Source organism: Heterodontus francisci, chromosome 36, assembly GCF_036365525.1.
Source record: "Heterodontus francisci isolate sHetFra1 chromosome 36, sHetFra1.hap1, whole genome shotgun sequence".
In the NCBI taxonomy this organism is placed as follows: Eukaryota; Metazoa; Chordata; class Chondrichthyes; order Heterodontiformes; family Heterodontidae; genus Heterodontus; species Heterodontus francisci.
In genome coordinates, this window is record NC_090406.1 from 52,927,107 (window position 1) to 52,954,842 (window position 27,736).

Sequence of the window (27,736 nt, forward strand, 5' to 3'; positions counted from 1 at the left end):
CCATTAAGACTTTGGTGAGTAGTGAGCGTTCTAGTGATGGTGTGAAGTGCTGGTATTTGGCATCATTGCTTATGCAAGGGATGTTGATACATGGTGGACCATCGTGTTTGGAGCTGTGGAACCTTCGGGGATGCACCTTCACTCTACTGCTAAGAGTGGTCAGTGTCACGATCTGCGCTATGGTCAGTGTGGCTGTTAAGAATACTAGGCAGATCATGCCTCCTCGTGATGACTAGGTCTTGGTGCCAATGACCAGACCTTCGGTGATGCCACAATACCTTGTGGCGATGTCTGTCTTGGAAGAAGGTGTTCGTGATGGTTCATGGTACAGAGCTCAAGAAGGTGTTCTCCATTATTGTTGATCTTTCCTACCCCATGATGACTAAGGCACATTGGACATGAATCACTGTCTGCACCAACACATGCGTTTAAGTCATCCAGGATGAATAGCTTCTGGCCATTTAGGGTGTTCCTCAGAACATCACGTAGGGAGTCATAGAAATACTGTTTATCTGAGATGCTGGCGTTCAGAGTTGGTGCATAGATGCATATGATGTTGACTGTGCCTCCATTGGATGATAACTGCAGGGAGATGAGGCGCTCCGAAGTTGCTACTGGTGACTCAATTGACTGTAAGCCGTTTGCTCACTGCGAAGCCTACATCACGCTCACGGTGATCTTCACTCATTCCATGCCAGTAGTAGGCGTAGTTAGCCTCTTGAATAGAGCCAGTGTCGGCTAATCTGGTTTCTTGTAAAGCGGCAATGTCGACACCAAGCTTGTGTAGCTGACAGTCAATCAGGGCTTTCTTGCGTACACTTGCTGTGGAGTGTGGGTCGCTGTTCTTTCCAGGACATGAGTCCTCACATTCAAGCTTCCAAGCCGCAAAGTTACCTTTCTTTGTTTGCTGTGTAGCCTATGCATGATTTTAAGAGGTGCAGACTTGCTGAGCATCTGCTCCCCGCTCTCGACCTTGTAGGCTGGAGTGCAGAGGAAAGACAAAAGCTATCCTCTGGTATAGGAGTTACCGGAAGGTGCTAAATTGAAAGAAACACCAACTGCCTAATGGAACTCCACTCCAGATTTTGTCGGGTTTACTCCCTTAGCTCTTGATGATGGCAGGGCCCAAGATTGGCATAAAAGTAGATGTGATCTTGTCCTCCAGGTGTGTGAAGGGAGCAGCTACAGGTCCCTCTTCCCACCTCCAGGTTGCCACCTCTATCCTCCAAACCCTCCAACTACTACGCCCTCAGGTGGTCAAAATGATATGACTTGATCTTTATGTCGTCATTGTCGACAGGAATAGTGCCGGAAGACTGGAGGATAGCAAATGTTGTCCCCTTGTTCAAGAAGGGGAGTAGAGACAGCCCTGGTAATTATAGACCTGTGAGCCTTACTTCGGCTGTGGGTAAAATGTTGGAAAAGGTTATAAGAGACAGGATTTATAATCATCTTGAAAAGAATAAGTTCATTAGCGATAGTCAGCACTGTTTTGTGAAGGGTAGGTCGTGCCTCACAAACCTTATTGAGTTTTTTGACAAGGTAACCAAACAGGTGGATGAGGGTAAAGCAGTGGATGTGGTGTATATGGATTTCAGTAAGGCGTTTGATAAGGTTCCCCACGGTAGGCTATTGCAGAAAATACGGAAGTATGGGGTTGAAGGTGATTTAGAGCTTTGGATCAGAAATTGGCTAGCTGAAAGAAGACAGAGGGTGGTGGTTGATGGCAAATGTTCATCCTGGAGTATAGTTTCTAGTGGTGTACCGCAAGGATCTGTTTTGGGGCCACTGCTGTTTGTCATTTTTATAAATGACCTGGAAGAGGGTGTAGAAGGGTGGGTTAGTAAATTTGCGGATGACACTAAGGTTGGTGGAGTTGTGGATAGTGCCGAAGGATGTTGTAGGGGACAGAGGGACATAGATAGGCTGCAGAGCTGGGCTGAGAGATGGCAAATGGAGTTTAATGCGGAAAAGTGCGAGGTGATTCACTTTGGAAGGAGTAACAGGAATGCAGAGTACTGGGCTAATGGGAAGATTCTTGGTAGTGTAGATGAACAGAGAGATCTTGGTGTCCAGGTACATAAATCCCTGAAGGTTGCTACCCAGGTTAATAGGGCTGTTAAGAAGGCATATGGTGTGTTAGCTTTTATTAGGGGGATCGAGTTTCGGAGCCACGGGGTCATGCTGCAGCTGTACAAAACTCTGGTGAGACCGCACCTGGAGTATTGCGTGCAGTTCTGGTCACCGCATTATAGGAAGGATGTGGAAGCTTTGGAAAGGGTGCAGAGGAGATTTACTAGGATGTTGCCTGGTATGGAGGAAAGGTCTTACGAGGAAAGGCTGAGGGACTTGAGGTTGTTTTCGTTGGAGAGAAGGAGGAGGAGAGGTGACTTAATAGAGACATATAAGATAATCAGAGGGTTAGATAGGGTGGATAGTGAGAGTCTTTTTCCTCGGATGGTGATGGCAAACACGAGGGGACATAGCTTTAAGTTGAGGGTGATAGATATAGGACAGATGTCAGAGGTAGTTTCTTTACTCAGAGAGTATTAGGGGCGTGGAACGCCCTGCCTGCAACAGTAGTAGACTCGCCAACTTTAAGGGCATTTAAGTGGTCATTGGATAGACATATGGATGAAAATGGAATAGTGTAGGTCAGATGGTTTCACAGGTCGGCGCAACATCGAGGGCTGAAGGGCCTGTACTGCGCTGTAATGTTCTAATTCTAATTCTAACTGTAGACAGTTTAGGAGTGAACTCAATGCAGGGGAGTGATTTTCTGGCCAGGAATAGGCTGAAGTGGAAAAACCAGTATAACCAGTGGCCAGTCGCAGGCTCAACAGGAAATTGAAGTATCGCAATCACAGCAGTGGTGGGGGAAGGGCAGTATACTGATCAAAGTTATTTTAAATATCACAAAAGAGCAGCAATTCAGAAACTAAGATGGGTCTTGTGTTATAACCAGTGTTTTCTTTGGCCTCCTTGTTTCGAGAGACAATGGGTAAGCGCCTGGAGGTGGTCAGTGGTTTCTGAAGCAGCGCCTGGAGTGGCTACAAAGGCCAATTCTAGAGTGACAGACTCTTCCACAGGTGCTGCAGATAAAATTGGTTGTCGGGGCTGTTACACAGTTGGCTCTCTCCTTGCGCTTCTGTCTTTTTTCCTGCAAACTGCTAAGTCTCTTCGACTCGCCACGCTTCAGCCCCGCCTTTATGGTTGCCCGCCAGCTCTGGCGATCGCTGGCAACTGACTCCCACGACTTGTGATCAATGTCACAGGACTTCATGTCGCGTTTGCAGACGTCTTTAAAGCGGAGACAAGGACGGCCGGTGGGTCTGATACCGGTGACGAGCTCGCTGTACAATGTGTCCTTGGGGATCCTGCCACCTTCCATGCGGCTCACATGGCCAAGCCATCTCAGGCGCCGCTGGCTTAGTAGGGTGTATATGCTGGGGATGTTGGCCGCCTCGAGGACTTCTGCGTTGGAGATACGGTCCTGCCACCTGATGCCAAGGATTCTCCGGAGGCAGCGAAGATGGAATGAATTGAGACTTTGCTCTTGGCTGACGTACGTTGTCCAGGCCTCGCTGCCATAGAGCAAGTACTGAGGACACAGGCTTGATACACTTGGACTTTTGTGTTCTGTGTCAGTGCGCCATTTTCCCACACTTTCTTGGCCAGTCTGGACATAGCAGAGGAAGCCTTCCCCATGCGCTTGTTTAATTCTGCATCGAGAGACAGGTTACTGGTAATAGTTGAGCCTAGGTAGGTGAACTCTTGAACCACTTCCAGAGTGTGGTCGCCGATATTTATGGATGGGGCATTTCTGACGTCCTGTCCCATGATCGTTTTCTTGAGGCTGATGGTTTGGCCAAATTTGGTGCAGGCAGCCGCAATCCTGTCAATGAGTCTCTGCAGACACTCTTCAGTGTGAGATGTTAAAGCAGCATCGTCAGCAAAGAGGAGTTCCCTGATGAGGACTTTCCGAACTTTGGTCTTCGCTCTTAGACGGGCAAGGTTGAACAACCTGCCACCTGATCTTGTGTGGAGGAAAATTCCTTCTTCTGAAGACTTGAACGCATGTGAGAGAAGCAGGGAGAAGAAGATCCCAAGCAGTGCAGGTGCGAGAACACAGCCCTGTTTCACACCATTCAGGATAGGAAAGGGTAACCAGTGTAGTCCAGAGCAAAAACGTCTTCTTGATGTGTCCAGAAATTTGAAGCCAAGTTTGACAGAAGATCTAGATTTTTTTCCAAATCTTTTCCACAGATCAAAAAAAACAGAAATGGCAGCAGATTATAGACGGAAGCAGAGTCATGCATGTTTTCCAATGTAGTCCAAACATGATTTAAAGCCAGATTTGATAGAAAAACCACATCCAGGTTTTATTCAGATCTCTACCAGAGCTCACAAGGTAAGGTCAGGGATGGGGTTTGTGCCATCAGACAGAGGCTGTTTAAACTAAAAGTTGACTTGAAGTTTGGGCTAAAAATGCACCCATGTTAGAATCAGGGGAACCTAAACAGCAGAAGAGAGAATTTATTGGGGAGAAAGAGCAACGGATGGCAGATACTTGTCCTTAAGATGGCTCCTGGGCAGTCAGCCCCTAGGGAGCTCCTCATTGTTCACTTCTATCCCTAGAATCTATTATAAAGGATGTATTAGAAAATAATACTATTGGGCAGAGTCAACATGTGATGTATTTGGATTTTCAGAAGGATTTTGATAAGGTCCCACAAGGAAGTTAGTAAACAAAATTAGACCACATGGGGTTGGGTTAATATACTGGTATGGAGTGAGAATTGATTAACGGACATTAAACAGAGTGTAGGAATAAACAGGTCATTCTAAGGATGGCAGGCTGTTAGTAGTGGAGTACCGCAAGGATCAGTGCTGGGACCACAGCTGTTCACAATCTATATAAATGCTTTGAATGTGGGGACCAAATGTAATATTTCCAAATTAGCTGATGACACAAAACTAGGTGGGAATGTAAGTTGTGAGGAGGATACAAGGAGGCTTCAAGGGGATTTAGACAGGCTAAGTGAATGGGCAAGAACATGGCAGATGGAATATAATGTGACTAAGTGTGATATCCACTTTGGCAGAAAAAACAGAAAGACAGAGTATTTTTAAATGGTGAGAGGTTGGGAAGTGTCCTTGTTCATGAGTCATTAAAAGCTAGCATGTAAGTACAGCAAGCAAATGGTATGTTGGCCTTCATCGCAAGAGGTTTTGAGTACAGGAGTAATAAGTCTTGCTGCAATTGTATAGAGCCTTGGTGAGACTGCGTCTGGAGTATTGTGCACAGTTTTGGTCTCCTCATCAAAGGAAGGATATACTTGCCATAGAGGGAGTGTAACGGAAGTTCACCAGACCAATCCCTGGAATGGTGGGATTGTCTTATGAGGAGAGATTGAGGAAACTGGGCCTGTATTCTCTAGAGTTTCCAAGAATGAGAGGTGATCTCATTGAAACTTACAAAATTCTTACAGGTCATGAACGGGTGAATGTAGATAGGATGTTTCCCCTGGCTAGTGAGTCTACAACTAGGAAACAGTCTCAGAATTAAAGGTCGGCCTTTTAAGACTGAGATGAGGAGGAATTTCTACACTCAGAGGGTGGCGAATCTTGGGAATTCTCTACCCCAGAGGGCTGTGGAAGCTCAATCATTGAGCATTTTCAAGACAGAAATCAATAGATATCTGGATACCAATGACATCAAGGGATATGGGGATAGCGTGGGAAAGTGGTGTTGGGGTAGATGATCAGCCATGATCTAATTGAATGGTGAAGCAGGCTCGACAGGCTGAATAGCCTACTTCTGCTCCAATGTTCTTTCCTATGTTCCAGCTTCTTGCATCTTAGCTATTCCTTATCTAGGAACAATCAGGTTGCTTGTGTGACATATTTTTATATATTATAGGTTTTAAATGGAGAGACAGTGAGGGAAAGAGCATCTGCTTTGACATTCAATAAGATCGTGGCTGATCTTTTACCTGCCATCACTCTCCTGCACTTTCCCCATAGTCCTTGATTTCTCAATTATCCAAAAGCTATCACACTCTGTCTTTCATATACTCAAGGACTGGGCATCCAAAGCCCTCTGGGTAGAGAATTTCAATCCTGAATGAAAAGGTTTCTCCTCATCTCAATCCTCCAAAAGGTATTTAATATGATACCCAGCAGACTTGTGAGCAAAATTCATGGAATAAAAGGGACAGTTGCAACATGGATATGAAATTGGCTGAGTGACAGGAAACAGAGTAGTGGTTAATGGATTAAAGCAAAATACTGAGGATGCTGGAAATCAGAAATAAGAACAAAGTGCTGGAAATACTCAGCAGGTCTGGTAGCATCTGTGAAGAGAGAACAGAGTTAACGTTTCAAGTCTAGATTTTAGATTTAGAGATACAGCACTGAAACAGGCCCTTCAGCCCACCGAGTCTGTGCTGACCATTAACCACCCATTTATACTAATCCTACACTAATCCCATATTCCTACCACATCCTCACCTGTCCCTATATTCCCCTACCACCTACCTATACTAGGGGCAATTTATAATGGCCAATTTACCTATCAACCTGCAAGTCTTTTTTGGCTGTGGGAGGAAACCAGAGCACCCGGAGGAAACACACGCAGACGCAGGGAGAACTTGCAAACTCCACGCTGGCAGTACCCAGAATTGAACCCGGGTCGCTGGAGCTGTGAGGCTGCGGTGCTAACCACTGTGCCACTGACGAAAGGTCACAGACCTGAAATGTTAACTCTGCATCTCTCTCCACAGTGGTTAATGGATGTTTTTTGGGTTCTAAAGAGGTTTGTAGTGGAGTTCCCAGGAGTTGTTGTTGGGACCCTTGCTCTTCCTGATGTATATTAATGACTGCGACCTTGTGGGTGTAGATGGCACAGTTTCAAAATGTGTGGATGATATGAAACTTGGAAGCATTGTGAACTGTGAGGAGGATAGTATAGAATTTCAAAAGGATGTAACCAAGCTGGTGGAATGGGTGCACAATGGCAGACAAAGTTCAATGCAGAGAAATGTGAAGTGATTCATTTTTGTAGGAAGAACATGGAGAGACAATATAAAATAAAGGATACAACTCCAAAGCAGTAACAGAGGGACCTGGGTGTTTATGTGCATAAGTCTTAGCGGGAAACAGCGAGAGCGGAGCCGGAGTATAAAGAAACCGGGGGAGAGAGAGAGTTCACTCAGACAGCGCCGGAGGTTTGAAAAATAGTCAACAGTGACATCACAGGAAAGATGCAAGGTGATTGGTGAGTAACTGTTGTTAAGGAATAACTCTAAAGAGCTGGGTTCGTAACTAAAGTAAAGAGAAAGGTCTACAGTTTTTTAATATAGTAGGTAGGGGGTTTTTTTGGGGGGGGAAAATCGAGGTTCTTGGTGTAAATAAACTAATTTTTGGGTAATTTAAGGGACTAAAAAGTGAAAAAAAACAGTGACATCACAGGAAAACCGTAAGTTCATTGGTTGGTAAGTAACTGCTAATTTGAATTACCGATTAAAGTTGAATAGGAGAAATATTTTACAGATTGAAAACAAAAGACCTTTTGGAAATTTAAAAAATAAATTAAAATCTAATTAAATAAAATAGAGATGCAGGGCCAGGCGATGTGTTGCACCTGCATGATGTGGGAGCTGGTGGATCCCATCGTGGTTCCTGGTGAACACATCTGTAGCAAGTGTTGGCTGCTCGAGGAACTCCGGCTCAGAGTTGATGAGCTGGAGTCTGAGCTTCGGACACTGCGACACATCAGGGAGGGGGGAGAGTTGTTTCAGGAGACAGTCACACCCCTTAGATTAACTACCTTGAATTTGGCCAGTGGTCAGGGACAGGAGGGTATGACTGAGTGAGGCAGGCAGAGGGATCCAGGAGGTAGTGCTGCAGGAGCCTCAGCCATTGTCCTTGTCCAACAGGTTCGGGATTCTTGCTCCCTGTGTGGATGAGAGCAGAGACTGTAGGGAGGATGAGCAAACTGACCACAGCACCGTGGTACAGGGAGCCATTCAAGTTGGGGGAGAAAACAGAAATGTAGTCATAAGAACAAAGAACAAAGAAAATTACAGCACAGGAACAGGCCCTTCGGCCCTCCAAGCCTGCGCCGATCCAGATCCTCTATCTAAACATGTCGCCTATTTTCTAAGGGTCTGTATCTCTTTACTTCCTGCCCATTCATGTATCTGTCTAGATACATCTTAAAAGACGCCATCGTGCCCGCATCTACCACCTCCGCTGGCAACGCGTTCCAGGCACCCACCACCCTCTGCGTAAAGAACTTTCCACGCATATCCCCCCTAAACTTTTCCCCTTGCACTTTGAATTCGTGTCCTCTAGTAATTGAATCCCCCACTCTGGGAAAAAGACTCTTGCTATCCACCCTGTCTATACCTCTCATGATTTTGTACACCTCAATCAGGTCCCCCCTCAACCTCCGTCTTTCTAATGAAAATAATCCTAATCTACTCAACCTCTCTTCATAGCTAGCGCCCTCCATACCAGGCAACATCCTGGTGAACCTCCTCTGCACCCTCTCCAAAGCATCCACATCCTTTTGGTAATGTGGCGACCAGAACTGCACGCAGTATTCCAAATGTGGCCGAACCAAAGTCCTATACAACTGTAACATGACCTGCCAACTCTTGTACTCAATACCCCGTCCGATGAAGGAAAGCATGCCGTATGCCTTCTTGACCACTCTATTGACCTGCGTTGCCACCTTCAGGGAACAGTGGACCTGAACACCCAAATCTCTCTGGACATCAATTTTCCCCAGGACTTTTCCATTTACTGTATAGTTCACTCTTGAATTGGATCTTCCAAAATGCATCACCTCGCATTTTCCCTGATTGAACTCCATCTGCCATTTCTCTGCCCAACTCTCCAATCTATCTATATTCTGCTGTATTCTCTGACAGTCCCCTTCACTATCTGCTACGCCACCAATCTTAGTGTCGTCTGCAAACTTGCTAATCAGTCCACCTATACTTTCCTCCAAATCATTAATGTATATCACAAACAACAATGGTCCCAGCACGGATCCCTGTGGAACACCACTGGTCACACGTCTCCATTTTGAGAAACTCCCTTCTACTGCTACTCTCTGTCTCCTGTTGCCCAGCCAGTTCTTTATCCACCTAGCTAGTACACCTTGGACCCCATGCGCCTTCACTTTCTCCATCAGCCTACCATGGGGAACCTTATCAAACGCCTTACTGAAGTCCATGTATATGACATCGACAGCCCTTCCCTCATCAATCAACTTTGTCACTTCCTCAAAGAATTCTATTAAGTTGGTAAGACATGACCTTCCCTGCACAAAACCATGTTGCCTATCACTGATAAGCCCATTTTCTTCCAAATGGGAATAGATCCTATCCCTCAGTATCTTCTCCAGCAGCTTCCCTACCACTGACGTCAGGCTCACTGGTCTATAATTACCTGGATTATCCCCGCTACCCTTCTTAAACAAGGGGACAACATTAGCAATTCTCCAGTCCTCCGGGACCTCACCCGTGTTTAAGGATGCTGCAAAGATATCTGTTAAGGCCCCAGCTATTTCCTCTCTTGCTTCCCTCAGTAACCTGGGATAGATCCCATCCGGACCTGGGGACTTGTCCACCTTAATGCCCTTTAGAATACCCAACACTTCCTCCCTCCTTATGCCGACTTGACCTAGAGTAATCAAACATCTGTTCCTAACCTCAACATCTGTCATGTCCCTCTCCTCGGTGAATACCGATGCAAAGTACTCGTTTAGAATCTCACCCATTTTCTCTGACTCCAAGCATAACATTCCTCCTTTGTCCTTTAGTGGACCAATCCTTTCTCTAGTTACCCTCTTTTCTCCTTATATATGAGATAATAATCGGAGATAGTATAGTTAGGGGCATAGACACTGTTCTCTGTGGCCAGGATCGAGAGTGCCGAAGGCTGTGTCGCCTACCTGGTGCCAGGGTTCAGGATATCTCATCTGGGCTGCAGAGGAACTTGGAGTGGGAGGGGAAAGATCCAGTTGTCGTGGTCCACGTAGATACCAACGATATAGGTAGAGCAAGGTTAGAGGTTCTGCTGAGGGAATATGAGCAGCTAGGGACTAAATTAAAAAGCAGAACCAAAAAGGTAATAATCTCCGGATTACTACCTGAGCCACGAGCAAATTGGCAAAGGGTCAATAAGATTAAAGAGGTAAATGCGTGGCTCAAAGATTGGTGTGGGAGAAATGGGTTCGAATTCGTGGGATATTGGCACCAGTACTGGGGAAGGAGGGAGCTGTTCCGATGGGACGGGCTCCACCTGAATCATGCTGGGACCAGAGTCTTGGTGAATCGCATAACTAGGGCTGTAGACAGGGCTTTAAACTAAATAGTGGGGGGGAGGGTTCAGTTACATGGAAAAACAGGAAGTTAAAGGAGAAGGTAGGAGTGCAGGTTAGTGGTGAGGCTGATTGTTACCAAAGTGCAAGAAGTATACTGGTTAAACTAGAAGAGAAATAATAAACAGGTGAATAAAGCATCAGTGCTGAGGGACAGGTTAGGGGGTATAGCCCAAATAAGAGTTCTATATACAAATGCACGGAGTGTAAGGAATAAACTAGATGAGCTGCAGGCACAAATTCAAATGGAAGATTTTGATGTGGTGGCCATTGCGGAAATGTGGCTGCAGTATGGTCGGGACTGGGAACTAAATATACCTGGTTATAAAGTTTACAGGAGGGACAGGGAAAATGGCAGTGGGGGTGGAGTAGTCTTACTGATTAGAAATATAATCTCATTGGTGAGGGAGGATATAATGAAGGGAAAACATCCAGTGGAGACCTTATGGGTGGAATTGAGGAACAGAAAAGGATCTAAAACTGTAATGGTGTTGTGTATAGACCCCCTGGTAGCAGTTCTGAGGTGTTAGATTGTATAAAGGCACAAATTAGGCAAGTGTGTAACAAAGGCAGAGTAGTATTAATGGGGGATTTTAACTTACACATAGATTGGGAGAGGCAGACTAGCACCTGTGAGAAAGGTAGTGAATTTCTGGAATGTGTCCGGGATAGTTCCCTACGGCAATATGTCCTAGATGTAACAAGGGGATAGGCAATATTAGATTTAGTTATGAGTAATGAGCCAAAATTAATTAGTAGCCTAACTGTACGTGAACATTTATCAAATAGTGATCACAACATGATCGAATTCAAGGCAGCGCTTGAAAGTGAAAAGCACGAATCATCTACTAGAATTTTAGACTTGGGAAGGCTGACTTTACCGGGATGAGACCGAGACTGTCCACAGTAAACTGGGTAGATCTGTTAATGGGTCAAACGACTGAAGAACAGTGGAGAATATTTAAAGAAACATTTAACGAAATACAGAGCGAGTATATACCCCTGAGAGGAAAAAGCTCCACTTGACAGAAAAAACAGCCATGGACAACTAAAGAGATTAGGGATTAGCATAAAACAAAAAGAAAGGGCTTACAAAAATGCAAAACGCAGCACAGATCCGGTCGAATGGGATCGATACAAAGACCAGCAAAGGGTCACAAAGCAGCTTATAACAGCTACTAAAAGAGATTATGAAAGAAAACTTGCAAGGGACATCACAATCAATAAGAAATTACATAAAGGGAAAGCGCGTGGCCAAGAGCAATGTAGGCCCACTAAACGCTGAAAATGGAGATATTGTCATTGATAATGGGGAAATGGCAGACATGTTGAACAAATACTTTGCCTCAGTATTTACTGTTGAAAAGGAGGATAACTTGCCAGAAGTCCCGAAAAAATTAACAGCCGATAGGGGACAGGGTCTTGATACAATTAACGTAAGTAAAACATCAATAACAAGGAAATTAGTGGAACTAAAGAGTGAGAAATCCCCAGGACCTGACGGTTTCCATCCGAGGGTGTTAAAGGAAGTAGGGGAGCACAGAGTTCCCTAGATTCAGGAGTGGTCCCTCTGGATTGGAAAGTTGCACGTGTCACTGCACTTTTTAAGAAGGGTGAAAGGGGGAACCAAGGAAATTACAGACCAGTTAGCTTGACATTTGTGGTGGGCAAGTTGCTGGAGTCTATAATCAAGGATACGGTGACTGAACACCTAGAAAAAATTCAGTTAATCAGGGACAGCCAGCATGGATTCATGACGGGAAGGTCATGCCTGACAAATCTCATTGAATTTTTTGAAGGAGTGACGAAGGTAGTGGACAGGGGAATGTCTATGGATGTTATTTATATGGACTTCCAGAAGGCATTTGATAAAGTCCCACATAAGAGACTGTTAACTAAGGTAGAAGGCCATGGAGTTGAGGGCAAATTATTCACATGCTTAGGAAGTTGGTTGAGTGGTAGGCGACAGAGAGTGGGGATAATGGGTAGGTACTCCGATTGGCAGGATGTGACTAGTGGTGTCCCGCAGGGATCTGTGTTGGGGCCTCAATTATTCACATCATTCATTAACAACTTGGATGATGGCATAGCAAGTCATATATCCAAATTTGCTGATGATACAAAGTTAGGAGGCATTGTAGACAGTCTGGATGACAGCATAAAATTGCAAAGAGATATTGACAGACTAGGTGAGTGGGCAAAACTGTGGCAGATGGATTTCAATGCGGGCAAATGTGAGATTATCCATTTTGGACCCAAAAAGGATAGAGCAGGGTACTTTCTAAATAGGAATGTAAATAGGAAGAGGTTAAGTACAGTGGATGTCCAAAGAGACTTGGGTGTTCAGGTGCATAGATCTTTAAAATGCCATGAGCAAGTGCAGAAAATAATCAAAAAGGCTAATGGAATGCTAGCCTTTATATTTTTTAGTTTTTTAGAGAAACAGCACTGAAACAGGCCCTTCGGCCCACCGAGTCTGTGCCGACCATCAACCACCCATTTATACTAATCCTACACTTAATCCCATATTCCTACCACATCCCCACCTGTCCCTATATTTCCCTACCACCCACCTATACTAGCGGCAATTTATAATGGCCAATTTACCTACCAACCTGCAAGTCTTTTGGCTTGTGGGAGGAAACCGGAGCACCCGGAGAAAACCCACGCAGACACAGGGAGAACTTGCAAACTCCACACAGGCAGTACCCAGAATTGAACCCGGGTCGCTGGAGCTGTGAGGCTGCGGTGCTAACCACTGCACCACTGTGGATTGGAGTATAAAGAAACAGAGGTTATGCTGCAGCTGTACAAAACCCTGGTTAGACCCCACTTGGAGTACTGTGAGCAGTTCTGGGCACCACACCTTAGGAAGGATATATTGGCCTTGGAGGGAGTGCAACGTAGGTTTACAAGAATGATACCTGGACTGCAGGGGTTAAGTTCCGAGGAGAGATGACACAAATTAGGTTTGTTTTTGCTAGAATTTAGAAGGTTAAGGGGTGATCTGATCGAAGTCTTCAAGATAGTAACAGGAAAAGACAGGCTAGATAAAGATAAACTATTTCCACTGGTTGGAGATTCTAAAACTAGGGGGCATAGTCTAAATATTAGGACCAGACCATTCAGGAGTGATGTTCGGAAGCACCTCTTCACGCAAAGGGTGGTAGAGGTTTGGAACTCGCTCCCACAAACAGCAGTTGAAGCTAGAACCGTTGTTAATTTTAAATCTGAGATAGATAGATTTTTGTTAATCAAAGATATTAAGGGATATGGGCCAAAGGCAGGTATATGGAGTTAGGCTGTGGATCAGCCATGATCTCATTGAATGGCAGGGGCTGAATGGCCTACTCCTGTTCCTATCTTCCTCTGTTCCTAAGTCATTGAAGGTGCCAGGACAGCTAGAGAGCAGTCAATAAAGCATGCAGTATCCTAGGCTTTATTAATAAGGGTGTAGATTACAAGAGCAAGGAAGTTATATTAAACTTGTATAAGACATTAGTTTGGCACTATGTGATTTGCTCACTTGGAGAGCCAGTGCAGACACGATGGGCTGAATGGCCTCATTCTGTGCTTCTCTGATTCTGCCCTAAATGGCTGAAGTCGTATTCTGAGACTCGGACTCCCAGTTCTAGACTCACCATTCAGGAGAAACATCTTTCCAGCATCTACCCTGTCAAGTCCCTCGAGAATTTTGTTCAGAGATTTCCTCGATTTTGTCTAACGTCGAGTGAACAGAGGCCTGGTCTACTCAATCTCCTCATAGAATCAGCCTAATGAGCCCTCATTGCACTCCCTCTCAGGCAAGTTTATCCAAAGCTGTTATTAATCAAGTTAAGTGAGTGGGCAAAAGCATGGCAGATGCAGTATAATGTGGATAAATGTGAGGTTATCCACTTTTGTAGCAAAAACAAGAAGGCAGATTATTATCTGAACGGCTATAAACTGAGAGAGGGGAATATGCCACGAGACCTGGGTGTTCTCGTACACCAGTTGCGAAGGTAAGCATGCAGGCGCAACAGGCAGTAAAAAAGGCAAATAGTATGTTGGCCTTTATAGCGAGAGGATTCGAGTACAGGAGCAGGGATGTCTTTCTGCAATTATACAGGGCCTTGGTGAGGCCACACCTGGAATATTGTGTGCAGTTTTGGTCTCCTTATCTTGCTATAGAGGGAGTGCAGCGAAGGTTTACCAGACTGATTCCTGGGATGGCGGGACTGACATATAAGGAGAGATCAAATCGGTTAGGATTATATTTGCTGGAGTTCAGAAGCGTGAGGGGGTATCTCTTAGAAATCTATAAAATTCTAACAGGACTTGACAGGGTAGATGCAGGAAGGATGTTCCCGATGGTGGGGAGTCCAGAACCAGGGGTCATAGTCTAAGGATACGGGGTAAACCTTTCAGGACTGAGATGAGGAGAAATTTCTTCACCCAGAGAGTGGTGAGCCTGTGGAATTCGCTACTACAGAAAGCAGTTGAGGCCAAAACATTGTATGTTTTCAAGAAGGAGTTAGATCTAGCTCTTGGGGTGAAAGGGATCAAAGGATATGGGGGGGAAAGCAGGAACAGGTTACTGAGTTGGATGATCATAGTGAATGGTGGAGCAGGCTGGAAGGGCCGAATGACCTACTCTTCTTTTCTATGTTTAATCACATCCAGGACTCCACTATTGCAGAGCGCCTATGCTTTTGGGTTTCTGTATCAGTAGTTTAATTTAATCTCAATCTGATCACAGAAAATCGTTCTCTAGTCCCAATTAGCAATTTCAATGGCGGCTCTGTTACCCACATTTCCCGCGGAAGTGAAACTGCCCTATTCACTCTACAGGAGCCCAGCGTGCAGGCGCGTTGTCGGAGAATACGAGCAACATGCGCAATGTCACTGATGCGAGTCCCACGAGTGCTCCAGTTGCTTTTGTAGCGGGTGAGAGCCGGCAGGTGGGCAGATCGGCTTCAGAAACACCTGCTGTAGGCCGCAAGCCCCGAATAAGCTCCGAGGCTTTTTCCTGGGAACAGGTCCAGCTTAGATCCAAAGAAGGGTCACTGACCCGAAACGTTAACTCTGCTTCTCTTTCCACAGATGCTGCCAGACCTGCTGAGTGATTCCAGCATTTCTTGTTTTTATAACAGGTCCAGCTTAACGGTCCACAGCGTTTGAGCGAGGAGCGGAGCGCATGCGCGGCTATCTTGGTGACAGCACAGAGTGGGCGGGGCTTCAACCAGTGACCAGGAGAGAAAATCCTCGACTGATTTTATTCTCACTCTGCCAACAGGGTTTGGAGAACTGAACCCAGCCAGATTAGAGGGAGAGAGAAAACTGACAGTGGAGGAAAGAAATGGTGCAGATGGGATTGGGTTTCAGCACAGGGAGAGTGGGAGGGATGGGGATTTACAGCTTTGGGGAACAAGGGAGAAAAAAATGTTCTATAGAAACTAGAATTGTCTGTTCTGAGTTTCTCTCCTGCACTGACAGTGATGAATTTTGTAAACTCCATTTACAGGGGATTAGAAAGGGAGGATTTGCAGACGGGAAACTCAAACCAAAGATCAAGTCGAGATCTGACAGTCACTCAATTCATCAGAGCCTGAATATGATCGACCTTTGAATGTGAAAGAGAAACTTTTGTCTGTTTCGTCAATGGTAAAGTATTTCAAATGTCAGTATGATTGGAAAAGCACTGAGACACACTGAGTGAGAGTGTTCCAGTGCACTGACTGTGGAAAGAGCTTTAACTATTTGCACAGCCTGAAAAAGCATCGCACCATTCACAGCAGTGCAAAAACATACACATGTTCTGTGCTTGTGGATAAGGCTTCAACTGATCATCTAACCTGGCGAGACAAAAGAACACCCACACCACGGCGAAACCGTGGAAATGTGGGGACTGTGGGAAGGGATTCACTTGTCCATCCAAACTGGAAGCTCATCGGCGCAGTCACACCGGGGAGCGACCGTTCACCTGTTCTGTATGTGGAAAGGGATTCACTGAAGTATCCAGCCTTTTGACACACCAGCGCATTCACACTGGGGAGAAGCCGTGCATCTGCTCGGTGTGTAAGAAGGGATTCTCTCGATCATCCCACTTGCTGAGACACCAGCGAGTTCACACCGGGGAGAGGCCATTCACCTGCTCCATGTGTGGGAAGGGATTTAAACAATCGTCACACCTGCAGACACACCAGCGAGTTCACACTGGAGAGGAGTCGCACAGCAGCTCAGTGTGTGTGAAGGGATTCATTAATTCCTACCTCCTGCTGAGACACAAGTGCAGTCATACTGGGCAGAAGCCATTCACCTGCTCTGTTTGTGGAAAGGGATATAATTATTTGTCCACCCTGCTGAGACACCAGCGAGTTCATAGTAGTGACAGGCCATTCACCTGCTCAGTGTGTGGGAAGGGATTCATTCAGTCATCCCACCTGCTGAGACACCAGCGAGTTCACACTGGGGAGAGGCCATTTATCTGCTCCGTGTGTGGGAAGGGATTCACTCAATCATCCCACTTGCTGACACACCAGCGAGTTCACACTGAGGAGAGGCCGTTCATCTGCTCCGTGTGCGAGAAGGGATTCACTCGGTCATCCAACCTGCTGAGACATCAGCGAGTTCACGAGTGACTGCAGGCATTGGATTCTGCTGTTATTGCTGTTAATCACATCCAGTATTGAACCTGTTCATTCTGATAGTTGGGGTTTGTTTCTGCTGATAAACTCCAGCCTAATTATAGGGGTTAATATTATGGATATATGTAAAATAAATCTTAATTTCTTCAAGGGCGGGGAGACTAATTGAGCCTGAATCTAACTGGTGCAGCAGGCTTGATGGGCTGGATGGCTTTCTTCAGTTCCTGTGTACCTTTTTTTCCAGACTTCCCCAACTCTCTCACTCTGCTTAAGTGGTGGTTTCCTGTTTAATTTCCTTTCTCCCCAGTTCTCCCGTGACTTTCCATTCATCAGCTTTGTTTGAGTCCAAGTTTTTTGGGTACATAAGAACAGAGGTCGGGCTTTTTAAAATTCTTTCATGGGATGTGGGCGTCGCTGACTAGGACAGCATTTATTGCCTATCCCTAATTGCCCTTGACAAGGTGGTGGTGAGCTGCTGCCTTGAACCTGTGCAGTCGATGTGGTGTAGGTACACCCAGAGTGCTGTTAGGGAGTTCCAGGATTTTGACCCAGCGACAGTGAAGACACGGCGATATAGTTCCAAGTCCGGATGGTATGTGGCTTGGAAAAGAACTTGCAGGTGTTCCCATGCATCTGAGGTCCTTGTCTTTCTAGGTGGCAGAGGTCGCAGGTTTAGAAGGTGTTGTCGAAGGAGCCTTGGTGAGTTGCTGCAGTGCATCTTGTAGATGGTACACACTGCTGCCACTGTGTGTTGGTGGTGGAGGGAGTGAATGTTGAAGATGGTGGATGGGCTTTGTGTTAGGGTCTGAAGTTCTGTTAATGGATGATAAAGACCTGGTAGTTCAAGATAATAGGGTGAAAAGGTGTTGGGTGTTAATTAGTTAATTGTATTCAAGTGTGTATATATAAAGAGCCAGCAAGCACTGGCTGTGGGTGTTAGTGCAGAAGTAAGCTCTGTGACGAGCAATAAACAATCTGCACCAAAGCATCCTAGTCTCAGTGTCATCTTCACAAACAGGCTTGGAAGTTTCTCGAACACTTTGTCCTGATGGTGTTGAGCTTCTTGAGTGATTTTGGAACTGCACCCATCCAGGCAAGTGGTGATTATTCCATCACACTCCTGACTTGTGCCTTGTACATGAAGGACAGACTTTGGGGAGTCAGGAGGTGAGATATTCACCACAGAATCCCCAGCCTGTGCCCTGCTCTTGTAGCTACAGTACTTATATGCCTGGTCCAGTTCAGTTTCTGGTCAGTGGTAACCCCCAGGATGTTGATTGTGGTGGATTCAGTGATGGTAATGCTATTGAATGTCAAGGGGAGATGGTTAGATTCTCTCTCATTGGAGATGGTCATCTGCCCTTTGAGCCTGTTCTGCTATTCATTGAGATCATGGCTGATCTGCAGCCTAGCTCCATGCACCCATATATTAATACTGGCTTCCCCAGTTTGTTGTAATGTGATTTTAAAAACATCTGTCATCTACATTGCAACTTTAAGGTAGGAACGTGACCCAAGGCGCATCTCAGAAGCTTAAACTGACAAGTCGGCCAAAAATTGACACTGAGCTAGGAAGGGGATACTACGCGGGCTGGCTAAAAGCTTGGTCAAAGATGTAGGTTTGTAGGAGGGTCATAAAGGAGGAGAAAGGTGGACTGGTAGGGAATTCTAGAGCTTAGGTCTGATGACTGAAGGCATAGCCAATGTATCTGAGAGAGTGAGGGATGTGTAAGAGGCCAGAGTTGGATGAATGCAGAGTTCTCTGAGGGTTGTATGGCTGGAAGAGGTTACAGATATAGGGAGGAATGAGGCCTTGAAGGGATTTGAACATGAAATGAGTATTTAAAAATAGGGGCATTGGTGGACCTGGAGCTCAGTAGTGATGGACAAGTGGGACTTTGTGATGGTTGGGGTAAAAGGCAGCAGAGTTTGGATGAGCTCAAGTTTAAGTAGGCTGGAGGTTAGTCAGAAGAGCATTAGAATAGACAGGCAGGCTGATAATACAGAAGCACTGGAGGGGGTCGAGGGAGGTGGTGGTGAGGTAGAGATGGGTGTCATCAGTGTACATGTGGAACCTGATGTCGTGCCTTCGGATGATGGCAGCAAGGGGTAGCAGATGGATGAGGAGTAGAAAGGGGACATCAATAGTTGCTTGGGAGACTCCAAAGGTAACTGGGTGAGAAGAGAAGCCATTGCTAGAGATTCTGTGGCTGATTGGATAGGTCTGAGTGGAGCCAAATGAAGTCAGTTCCACTCAGTTGGACAGTGGAGGAGAGGCGTTGGAAGATGGTGTGATCGACTGGGAGGTTAGGAAGTATGCCCCACAGTCAGAGGATGGCATGGATTCGAACTGTTTCAATGCTGTGGCAGGGATGGAAACCTGATTGGAAAGGTTCAAACATGGAGTTATGGGAAAAGTGGGCACGGATTTGGGAGGCATAAAGACATTGTGACTTTGGAGAGGAATGAGAGCTTGAGGATGATGTGGTAGTTTACAAGGTGGGGGGGTGGGGGTGTAGGGGAGGAAGGCCTGGAAGGGAAGTTGGTTGAGCAGCAGTTTAATGGGAATGGGGACAAGAGAGAAGATGAGTCTCATGAATAAGATGAGCTTGGAGAGGACATGATGGGAGAGAAACGAGACAAAGACACGGGTTCAGGGCTAGGGAAGAGGGAACCTCGGGGGATTTTTGACTTGGAGAAGAGGAGAATACAGCTGAATGGATGGTCTCAGTGCTAGTGACAAAGAAATCCATGAACTCCTTGCACTTGTTTGAGGTCAGGTGAAAGAGGTTTAAGGAGATGGTAGTGAAAAGCGAAGCTGGGGTTATCTTTGCTTTCAAGAATAATCCTGACATAGTGAGCCGTTTTGGCAGAGGAGAACAGAGCCAGATAGAGCTTGATGTGTATTTGACAATTGAGAGTTTGACAAAGCAGTTCTAAGTGACTTGGGGAGAGCTTTTTCCAGGTTGGACACAGAAGGAAGGGGAATGTGAGGGTTGAGGGATACAAGGAAGTGAACAGAGGTGGCCTTGCCTGTGAATAAGAGAATGACCAGATCAAGGTGATACTTGGGGCTTTCTGCTTTTCACCACTTTTCCTGTGTTTTGATTAAAGAAAATAAAAACTGATGTATTTGAATAAACACCAAAATAGCCAAAATAAACACTGAAAATTATCAACATTTAATACTGAGAATTTTACTGATACTCAGCTGAGCTTGCAGTCGTTTTATCTTTCTGTTTTTTCTCAATGTTGGTTTCAGCCTTCTGGATTTCGTTAGGTACATAACAGTGTGGCCTTCCATGAGGACTGGAGGATAGTAACTGGAACCTGACAGAAGTAATAATGTTGCAGTTGTATCCAGCAGTAGTTGAACTGCCCTGTACACCTCATCCAGGCCCAGAGATTCCTCGGCATTTTCACAGAGATGTCCAGTCTGGGCACAAACAATTTGTGAAGCTTAAAACATTGTGTGGGCTTGGGTGGAAATGAGATTGTGCTGATGAGAGGAAACTTCAGGCCGGAGTCTCAGACTGCACTCTATTTTTGTAACTCCATCACTGACACTTCCAACTTGCGATGTGAGAATCAGAACCCACTGAACTGAAATTGAATGTTTTTAGTGTAAGATTTGTTTTTTCTGATGATTATTCGGGTGGTGAATGGTTGTGAATTGTTTACAATCTAATATCAAATCAAACTGGTATTCCTTTAATGTTAAAGTGACCAACTGGAAGTTACAAGTGGTTTCTTAATAGAAAAGAGAACAATTCTGCAGGGGCCTCGTCTGGGACTCTGGTATTTGCAGAATTCATTTCAAAAAGAGAAATACAGAACGGGGGGTGGGGGAGTTCTATATCTAAAATTTACTGATAGGAGCAAACTGTAGTGAAAGGACCAGCATAAGGAGATCAGAGTGACTTAACCAGATAGATAAATTCATCTATTAACACACATTGAACAGTCAATGTGAAATATATATGTAAAGATTTGAATTGAAGAAAAGATGGTTTAGGATAGGTCTGATGCCATTATTTTACAAGAATACACAGTGAGAGAGTTTCTAGAGTTCTTTCAGCCCTCAATTTAACTGTGTTACGAACAGGTAGTTAATTTGGAAAACAAATTTCTCTGTTTTCAACAAGCTGTCCGTATCAGTTTGTGATTTTAATTTTTCCCTTAAAAAAAAATAAAATCCTGATGGCATATTTCTCCACTCCCTCAGTTGTGAATCCTGACTTTTAAAGGACCACAACAACACTGTTAAAAGTTTTTTTAAAAAAGTAGGGTTTATTAACATACACTTAAACTCGGGAGGGGGTTAACTTCGCAGTGCACGCTCACAACCATACAAGGAAAGGTAAATGCATCAAAAAGAGCAAGGACTTTTACTAAGTAGAAAATAGCTTAATTACAAACTGACGGGGGGTCCCAGTTGAAACCAGAGTCCTTTTTTTTTTAAACTAACAAAGTCCAAAGCTGGAATTAACTGACTGGAAATGCTGAGTGGAGTAGGAATCTTAGGAAATCCCTTCTCTCAAACTTTCATCTTATGCACTTCGGAGATAAGCTGAGGCAGCTTAGTTTCTGATTTCACCCTTTTCAACAAGAGAAACTGGCAGGGAGCAGAGACAAACTTTTTTTCTGCTTTTCAGACTGTTGCGTTTTTCCTCCTTGTAAGCAGGCCCCGGAGATAATCAGGTGCATAGCTTCCAGGCAGCTGCTTTCCTGTATGAGCTGCTCCCTCCAACTGGAGATGTTCCCTCCAAATGAAACTGTTTCAAAACCAGACAGGCTAAAAAGGGGGTGGCTTGAAGGTCATGTGACTGGACCCCTTCAAATAGCTGTCCCACCTCCTGTTGAAATGATCTCCCCCCTCCATTTTAAACAAGTTGAACGCAGAAGTAAATCACTTAAAACGCTGTGTATAATGGCAGCTGACAATAACACCCAAATGCACAAATGATAATTTACAGTTGGTTTTCATCCATTCGTCACATATCACTACAAGGTTCTTCCAGACGATGAGGGAACTGAGGCTACTTTTCTCTCCAGTCTCCTATTCCCTGTTTTATCTGAGTCAGCCTTACCTTGCAGATTTAGTAAATGCACTGTCACTGTCGATCGTCATCTAAATGCCTATTGCAAACTCCATCTAAAATGAATTTATCCAATAATATCATGAGTCTTAATTTTATCAACAAGGCTCCTGACAAGCACCTTATCAACTCCAGCTACACAACATCCACTGCATTTCCTTTCTCACTACAATGTGTTATTCCCTCAAGTTTTTAGATAGAGTTTGCAATAGGTGATGGACAGTGACAATGCATTTACTGCTGGAGCCTATTCACACTAGAGGAGCCCAGTGCGCAGGCACGGTGTTCGACTGTATCTGGAGCCTGCACAGTGTCACTTTGATCAGAGCTGTGCGAGTACTGGAGACGTTTTTAGAGCAGGTGAGAGTTGGCGGGGCGCAGGGGAGGAATGGAGCCAGTGGGGAGGCTTCAGAAACATCTGGTTTAGGCCGCGAACCCCAAATAAGAACTTCCAGGTACTGCGTTTGCAGCTTCGGGGCTGTGAACAGGAAGTTAAGGATTGTGTAAGATTAAAAGAAAAGGCCAATAAAGTTGCCAGAAATAGTAGTAAGCCTGAGGATTGGGAGGATGTTGGAATACGGCAAAGGAGGGGCAAGAAACTGATAAAGGGAGAATAAAATATGAATGTAAGCGAGCAAAAAATACAAAAACAGACTTTAAAAGCTTCTATAGGTATGTCAAAAGGAAACATTTGACTAAGACAAAAGTGGGTCCATTGCAGGCAGAGTCAGGAGAATTTATAATGGGAATAGAGAAATGGCAGAGAAGCTAAATGATTACTTTGTGTCTGTCTTCACTGGGGAAGATACAAGAAATCTCCCAGAATTAGAGATCCAAGGAACTAGGAGGCATGAGGAATTGAAGGAAATTAGTATTAGTAAGATGGTTGTATTGGATAAATTAATGGGGCTGAAGGTTGATAATTCCCCAGGACCTGATATTCTACATCCCAGAGTGTTGAAAAAGGTAGCTATGGAGAACGTGGATGCATTGGTGATCATCTTCCAAACTGCGATAGATTCTGGACTGGTTCCTACAGATTGGAAGGTCGCAAATGTCACCCCACTAGTCAAAAAGGGAGGGAGAGAGAAAACGGGGAATTACAGACCTGTTGCCTTGCATCAGTCGTTGAGAAAATGCTAGAATCTATTCTAAAGGATGTGATAAATGGACACTTGGATAATAATGATCTGATTGGGCATAGTCAGCATGGATTTATGAATAGGAAATCATGTTTGACAAACCTGTTGGAGTTTTTTGAAGATGTTACTAACACAATTGATAAAAGAGAATCAGTGGACGTGCTCTATTTGGATTTTCAGAAGGCTTTTGATAAAATCCCCCACAGGAAGTTGGTTAGCAAAATTAAAGCACGTGGGATAGGAGGTAATATACTGACATGGATTAAGGGGATTGGTTAACAGGCAGAAGGCAGAGAGTAGGAATAAACTGGTAATTCTCATGTTGGCAGGCTGTGACTAGTGGGGTACTGCACACAATATATATCAATGATTTGGATGTGGGGACCAAATGTAGTATTTCCAAGTTCGCAGATGACACTGAAGTAGGTGGAAATGTGTCGTGAGGAAAATGCAAAGCAGCATCAAGGGGATTTGGACAGACTTGGTGAATGGACAAGAACATGGCAGTTGGAATATAATGTGGAAAAATGTGAGGTGATCCACTTTGGTAGGAGGAGCAGATGTGCAGAGTATTTCATAAGAGATTAGAAAGTGTAGATGTACAAAGGGACTCTGGGTGTCCTTGTCAATAAGTCACTGAAAGCTAACATGCAGGTGCAGCAAGCAATTAAGAAGGCTAATGGTATTTTAGCCTTTATCAAAAGAAGATTTGAGTACAGGAGTAGTAAAGTCTTGCTTCAATTATATAGGTGTTCCGATGAAAGGTCACTGACCTGAAACGTTAACTCTGCTTCTCTCTCCACAGATGCTGCCAGACGTGGAGTATTTCCCGCATTTCTTGTTTTTATTTCAGATTTCCAGCATCTGCAGTATTTTGCTTTTAATTCAATTATATAGAACCTTGGTTAGACCGCAGTAGGAGTACTGTGTGCAGTTTTGGTCCCCTTTAACCTAGGAAGGATATTATTAACATAGAGGGAGCGCAATGAAGGTTCACCAGACTTGTTCCCGGGATGGCAGGACTGTCCTATGAAGAGAGATTGGGGAAACTAGGCCTGTATTCTTTAGAATGAGGTGATCTCATTGAAACCTACCAAATACTTAAAGGGTAGATGCAACTAAGATGTTTCCCCTGGTTGGGGAGTCTAGAACCAGGGGACACCATTTCAAAATAAGGGGGAAGCCACTTAGGACAGAGATGAGGAGAAATTTCTTTACTCAAAGGGTTGTGAATCTTCGGAATTCTCTACCCCAGAGGGTTGTGCAAACTCAGTCATTGAGTATGTTTAAAGCAGAGATTGACAGATTTCTAAATCTAATGACATAAGGGGATATGAGGATAGTGTGGGAAAAAGGCATTGAAGTGGAAGATCAGCCATGATCATATTGAATGGCAGGGCAGGCTCGATGGGCTGAATGGCCTACTCCTGCTCCTATATTCCTATGTCAGTGTGTGGGAAAAGATTCACTCAGTCATCCAACCACCTGACACAACAATTTATTCACACTGATAAGAGACATTTTAAATGTTTTGGCTGTGAGAAGAGCTTTAAAACTAACAAGGATTTACTGACACACCAATGTGCTCTGACTGGGGAGAAGCCATTCACTTGCTCTGTGTGTGCTAAGGAATTTACTTGTTCATCCCACATCCTGGCATCCTAACTTGTTCACACTGAGCCCTTTTTAAATGTTTTGCCTGTGTGAAGAGCTTTAAAAGTAAAAAGCATTTGCTGAACCACCAACGCACGCTGGGGAGAGGCCATTCACTTGCTCTGTGTGTGGGAAGGGATTCACTCGATCATCCCACCTTCTGAGATACCAGCGGGTTCACAATGGGGACAGGCTGTTCACCTGCACTGTGTGGGCAGAAATTCATTGATTCACATGACTTTCTGAAACACCAACAAATTCACACTGGGGCGAGACTGTTCACCTGCTCTGTGTGTGGGAAGGGATTCACTCTGTCATCTCACCTCATTGAACACCAACTTGTACATACTGATAAGAGACCTTTTAAATGTTCTGACTGTGGGAAGAGATTTAAAACTAAAAGGAATCTGCAGACACACCAGCAAGTTCACACCAGGCATTCACCTGCTTTGATTGTGGGAAGGGATTCACCCAGTCAAACAACCCGCTGCTACACTGGCGAGTTCGCACTGGAGCAAGGCCATTCACCTGTTCAGTGTGTGGAAACGGATTCACTCTGTCCACCACCCTACTGAGACATCAGTGAGTTCACACCAGGGACAGGCCTTTCATATGCTCTGTGCGTGTGGGCAGGATTCACTCTGTCAAGTAACTGTCTGAACACATCAGGCTGTTCGCACTGGGGTGAGACTGTTCGCTTGCTCTGTTCGTGGGAAGGGATTCATTACTTCATGCAGCCTGTAAGAAATGGGACCTTTAATAAATCATACTTCTCAGAATAGCACAGAATTCTTATGGAAATAGTAGGCATAGTATGAGACCGCCTGCAGAAAAGCTGTTTTTTCTTTCTCTCTCTCTCTCCAAGGGAAAGAGAAGCAGCTCTTAGCAGCCAGGGTCACTACTGTTAGAAACAAAGGGAGCAGCCAAGGAATATGATGTTCCTGAGGGGGCCATATAGAAGCCACTAATCACTAGACATTCCAAAGTTGATAGAAGGGAGTCTTCTGATGCCTTGTGTACCCTCTTATCTATATAAATGTCTAGTAAAGGTTAACAAATGGCCCCCAGCATGAGGTAAACTGAAAGATGACCTCAAGCTAATGTAATCGACAAGGGTAGCTGTCCTGTATTCATTGTTTAGAAAGGTCCGAACAAGTGACTGACAGAGGGTGAACTACCAGCCCCCAAAAATAAGCTATACAATGGAAGCTCAGGGGCAAAGGGCCATCCTCGTCAGGCAGAAGACCTGGAAAGAACTTCCTTTCACCTCGGTCAGCTTGAGAAGACAGAGAATAAAGAGGAGACAGCTGTAAACAGAACAGACAAGAGAATGCCATCTCCAGCCGCAGAAATCCGCTTCATTTGTCTGTTCACTCTCTGGGATTGGTAAACCGTTCTCACCCGTCAAGGTGATATGCTTTTTTGTCTATTTAACCTATATATTATACTTAAGCTATTGCTTCTTAATAAACTACTTTCAAAATCATATGAGCTCGACCTACTTCTTGGGCATCTGTGACTCCTGAACCTAAATTTTACAGTGTTGTCAGAAGTGGGATACACAGTGGCTGGAATCATAGGCTTGAGTCCTGAGAAGCAACAGCTTAGTTAAATGCATATGTCCATTGCTGAGACTGGTAGAAAACATCGAGAGTTTTGGTTAAGTAAAGACAGAAGTACAATAGCATCAGCATATCACAGGGAATTGCTGATAGACAGCTTGACAGAGAAGGCAGGGACACCTGGAGCGAAAGACATACTGGGGATTGTTGAAGAGGGCGATGGGGATCATGAGTCCATTCTCAGTAGGCTCTCTGAGGAGGTCCAGGAAAATTGACTTGAGGGGCCCTGATAAATTGGCCTATGGGGCACATTTATGTGTCTCACCATTAAATAGAAAAAAATAAGGAAGTAAGAGAGAAAGTGGATAAGTCACAAAAAGAAAGCGAAGGCAGGACAGCATTGCTGTGCTGCACTGTTACGCTGGGAACAGGAAGCACATGACAGCACATTATGTATGGAAAAAGCTAGAGCAGATACTGCAACAAAATATTGAATTACAGGCAGAAAATACCAGTCTAAGTGAGGAGTTAGAAGATGCAAGAGGAGATTTGAGTTAGTTCAAAGGCAACAAACTGTTGCCTTCCCCGAAGTAGACCATGTCCTGTGTTTAGCTAAAATCCGTCAACTCCAGGCACAAATTGGCCAACAGTGGGCAGTGATGGCTTCTGACTCCAAAACCAGAGCAGATGACCCCAGCCCTTGTTGGGACAATATAGTTGAGAACCTCACCCCCTCTGCTGCTCCTCTCCCATACAAGACAGACAGGACAATGTCAGTGTGTATGGTTAATTGAGCTAGGGCCAAGACCAAGGGGGTTAGAGAGGGGCAGTGAAGAACCATCCCCGTCCGCCATGGTAAAAGAGGTCACAACTACACACAGGCCTCTTTCCCCCAGCAAGGTCAGGGCCTTGAATGAAGAGTTAGGGATGACAGTGGATATAAGCATGGACTCCCTCCAGCTCTTGTCAAGATGGGGAATTTTAATATCTCACACCCAGAGTTAGAGAGCAATGACCTTAAACACATCCTCCTATCTGCATACTCCCTAGAGGTAAAGCAAGAGATGGACCAGGACACCAAAGGCTTACTCAAGGGCCTACAAAGGGCCCTAAGGGAAGAGAACATTGATTTCCACAAAGTTTTAGTGAACATCAAACAAGCCCCCACTAAAAGTCTAAGTGTAGATGCAGAGAGACTCCATGGCAGTTGCCATAAGACTCGAGGGGGGAGGAGGAGGAAGATGATGACGATACCTAT

At 44.9% G+C, this 27,736-nt stretch overlaps 1 protein-coding gene across 3 annotated transcripts in view; it reads left to right on the forward strand.

Moving 5' to 3' along the window:
• LOC137351834 (zinc finger protein 664-like) overlaps positions 1 to 21,121 on the forward strand; it is a 39,843-nt gene extending 18,722 nt beyond the window's left edge. For 2 of the 3 annotated variants that reach the window (XM_068016736.1, XM_068016735.1), the window contains one exon: positions 15,900 to 19,516. In XM_068016736.1, coding sequence (XP_067872837.1) covers positions 16,534 to 17,016 — 483 coding nt within the window. In that variant the 5' untranslated portion in view covers positions 15,900 to 16,533 and the 3' untranslated portion in view covers positions 17,017 to 19,516. Of the gene's footprint in view, positions 1 to 15,899; positions 19,517 to 20,284 lie in introns of those variants that run through there. The other variant, XR_010969583.1, reaches the window with a different exon arrangement.
• The last annotated feature ends 6,615 nt before the right edge of the window (positions 21,122 to 27,736 follow it).